This window comes from Hipposideros armiger, unplaced genomic scaffold (genome assembly GCF_001890085.2).
Source record: "Hipposideros armiger isolate ML-2016 unplaced genomic scaffold, ASM189008v1 scaffold_22, whole genome shotgun sequence".
Lineage (NCBI taxonomy): Eukaryota > Metazoa > Chordata > Mammalia > Chiroptera > Hipposideridae > Hipposideros > Hipposideros armiger.
In genome coordinates, this window is record NW_017731372.1 from 1827080 (window position 1) to 1830184 (window position 3105).

A 3105-nucleotide genomic window follows, 5' to 3' on the forward strand; every position below is an offset into this window, starting at 1 on the left:
CACACACACACACACACACACACACAGTGTGCTCTTCCACATTTTCTGGTGTCTTAGCTGAGGTGCTTCTTACACTTGGATCATGCTACTACCCTTTCCTGCCAAATTTCTACTGAGCTTTTAGGACCCTCCAAAATACCATACCTTCATAATTTAATCTGCTTTTTTTTTTTTAATTCTGCATTGTCACAGTTTCCTGTGAAACCTCTATCACAGCACTTACCATACTGTATTGTGTGGATTTTTTTTCTTTTAAATGCCAGCATGTCTCCCCCCATCTAGCCCCTGAGCTTTATAGACCAGTCTGAGTAGACCATCAAATGAAAATAGTTTTTACTATTACATTACTGCTAAATATAATAACAATAGGGGTATGTCTGTGTATTCCATATAGCTTTAAAACGATGAAAATGTGTTAACATGAGATTACCTAATAATGTAGAAAACTATAAGCATTGGCTATTGAGGGAAAAAAAAAATCTTTCTTGTTTGTAAAACTTCACCATCTAACCCTATACTTCCTGTTAGTGATTTAATATAACCAGTGATAGAACATAGTCTGAAGATCTATGCAAAGGCATGGATAGTATTGTAGCCATAGAGTCGATATTGAAATTTGTATTTGCTTGGCTTAATTTAAGATCACTACCTTTGTATCTGAGTTCGTTTACTAGATTGATTCAGAATTACCTTGTAGTGTTAGGCGAATTTGAAAAATGCCCTTTGTTGAGATTTGATGGTTTAAATGGCTCAAATTCTACATCCATAGATGTCATTGATGCTCTAGGAAGGAGGGCTGAGGGGCAGCCATCTTTTTGGAAGAGAAAGCCTGCAGCTTCCTCTTGGTAGCTCTGTTCTTGAGACTGAGAAACATCAATTGTTCGTCAAGAGGAGAGGAGGGTCCTGGGAGACAGATGCTTGATGCCTCTTTTCTCTGCCATGGGTGTGAGGAGGTGAGGGGATGTTTGGAGACGAAGGAATAGATAGATGGTCCAGCGGAAACATCAGTAGGCCTAGAATAAGTCATGTATGCAATGGCTGGATAAGGACGATGAAAGAATCAAATAAATAAAAATGGGCAGGTTGAGTAGAGTAAGCCCTGAGAATTGAAGTAGTGACTTTGGGTGGGGCAGAGAAAGGTAACTAAGGGATTATCTCCTTTGGTTTATCCATGACTGCTCTTTCTGCTTTTATTAGAAGTCAAATTAAGGCACAGAGGCTCTGAAAGAGATAGGCAACTGCCTTGCTTTCTTTTCTTTATATTCCTACATCTGCTCAGTCCTTAAAACATTCAGCTAGCTAAGCAGAAAATGGACACAAGTAAATTTAAGTTTTGCCCCATCTCCTTTATCATCCCAAACGGTGTCACCTCCGGTAAAATAAAGTATTGAATAACTTATAAAACCTCCCAGAAATGTATACACTAGCCCCTGTTTTCAGCCTCGGGAGGAAGGCCATCTCCTCCTGGCAAAATTTGAGGAGCTAGAAGAGCTGGTCTGTAGGACAGGATGGGGACGATAGAGAACTTTCCCCAGCCTCTTGGACTAAGGACATCTCATGATTGGGCTTGCCTTACTCTGAAGGCTTTTGATGTTCCTGAACATCAGCAAGAATATGGCTAGTAGTAGTACTCAGATATTTATCTGAGTGTATATGTATATATTTGTGACTCCTTAAACCATTCAGCCGTGTGTGGTGCAGGGGGTCTGCCTTCTGGCTTTGCTCCCTCAGTGGGGATCAGGTGAGAACGGGCCTCTTTACATTCTGTTCTGCTGGCCGTCTGGTCACAGCCCCAGCCCAGCAGGGGTCATGCAGGGAGATTCTAGTGCATTGCTGGTCACACAGCACACAGGACACCAAGACAAGGGTTACACCTCACCCATTCTGACCTAGCTTTCTCCCTGTTCTTGCAGGTGCGCACATCTTGACCGACGCAGCAGGAAGATCGATTTTCTTTGTGTTTAACGAAAAGAAAAATGTCCCCGTGTCTGTAGAGATGATTTGCGGTTCAGCCCGGCTGAAGCTGAGCGAATGAGACTATGGGCTGTGCCTCCGCCAAGCATGTTGCCACTGTTCAAAATGAAGAGGAAGCCCAGAAAGGGAAGAACTACCAGAATGGAGATGTGTTTGGCGGTGAGTGCCCTTGGCCTTTCTTCTTGACCCGTGGATCCAGGCCTTTCACTTTCATGGGTGTGAATCCTTGCAGGCTTATTGTGGGGGATACTGGGAGCGGGCTGATGAGATGCGATAGGAATCAATGCAGATCTCTTCCATTGGACAGTCGTCGTAATTTGTACATAGAGGACTTCAAGGAGGATCGTGGAGGTTTTATGCAGGAGCTAGCATCTAAATCAAGTTTTAAATAACTAGTAGGACTTAAATAGGTGTGTGGGACAGCAGCCAAAGGGTGTCCACGTAGAGAAGAATGATAAGGCTGAAAAAACATAGAGGTCTAAAAGTGGAGTGAGTGAGACTTTGTAAATGAGACAGTGATGTGTTTTTAGTGTTAATAGAAAGTTACTCTTTATGTGAATTATAAATTTTCAGATTCAAAACTACAAATACAATAAATTTAATATCATCTTTTAACCTTTCTATGATGCCTTAAGGGAACTTCAGAATATCTAGTGCAAAGGTCACAAACTGCAAACCCACAGCCTATTGGACCTGCAAATATGTTTTCTTTGGCGCCCAGAGAATTGTAAAATGAAAAGCAAGGTGGCCTTTAAATATCAGGATGCTTCACGTGAAATCCCAGATTTCTTCAGAAGATTCCCTTGGAACATAGTCAGTTGCCGCTTCAATCAGGTTCTGGCCTCCAGTGAACCCCTAAGCCATGCCCACGGTTGCACGTTAAGCCCAGTTCACTCACTAACCATGGATGTTACCTGCCTGGCCACTGACAGGCTTTTGAGTTTGTTCCTTGCAAGATCAGTTATTCCTCTGATGAAGCTGTTTCTATGTGTTAGTCCAAAATTCCAGTTAGAGCAAAGCAGATGAAGCCGTTTTTTTTGCTGAATTATTTTAACAGTGAAACCCACTACTTGACATTTGCATGGCATTGTTTTCCTAAAAGTACCTCTTCATTGCTTGTTCAACAAAGAA

The 3105-nt window shown here is 42.1% G+C and overlaps 1 protein-coding gene across 1 annotated transcript in view; it reads left to right on the plus strand.

The window, feature by feature from the left end:
* CUNH1orf21 (chromosome unknown C1orf21 homolog) overlaps positions 1-3105 on the plus strand; it is a 233471-nt gene that overhangs the window by 84623 nt on the left and 145743 nt on the right. Inside the window, exon 2 of the mRNA XM_019635531.1 lies at positions 1914-2133. Coding sequence (XP_019491076.1) covers positions 2040-2133 — 94 coding nt within the window. The 5' untranslated portion in view covers positions 1914-2039. The remainder of the gene's footprint in view (positions 1-1913; positions 2134-3105) is intronic.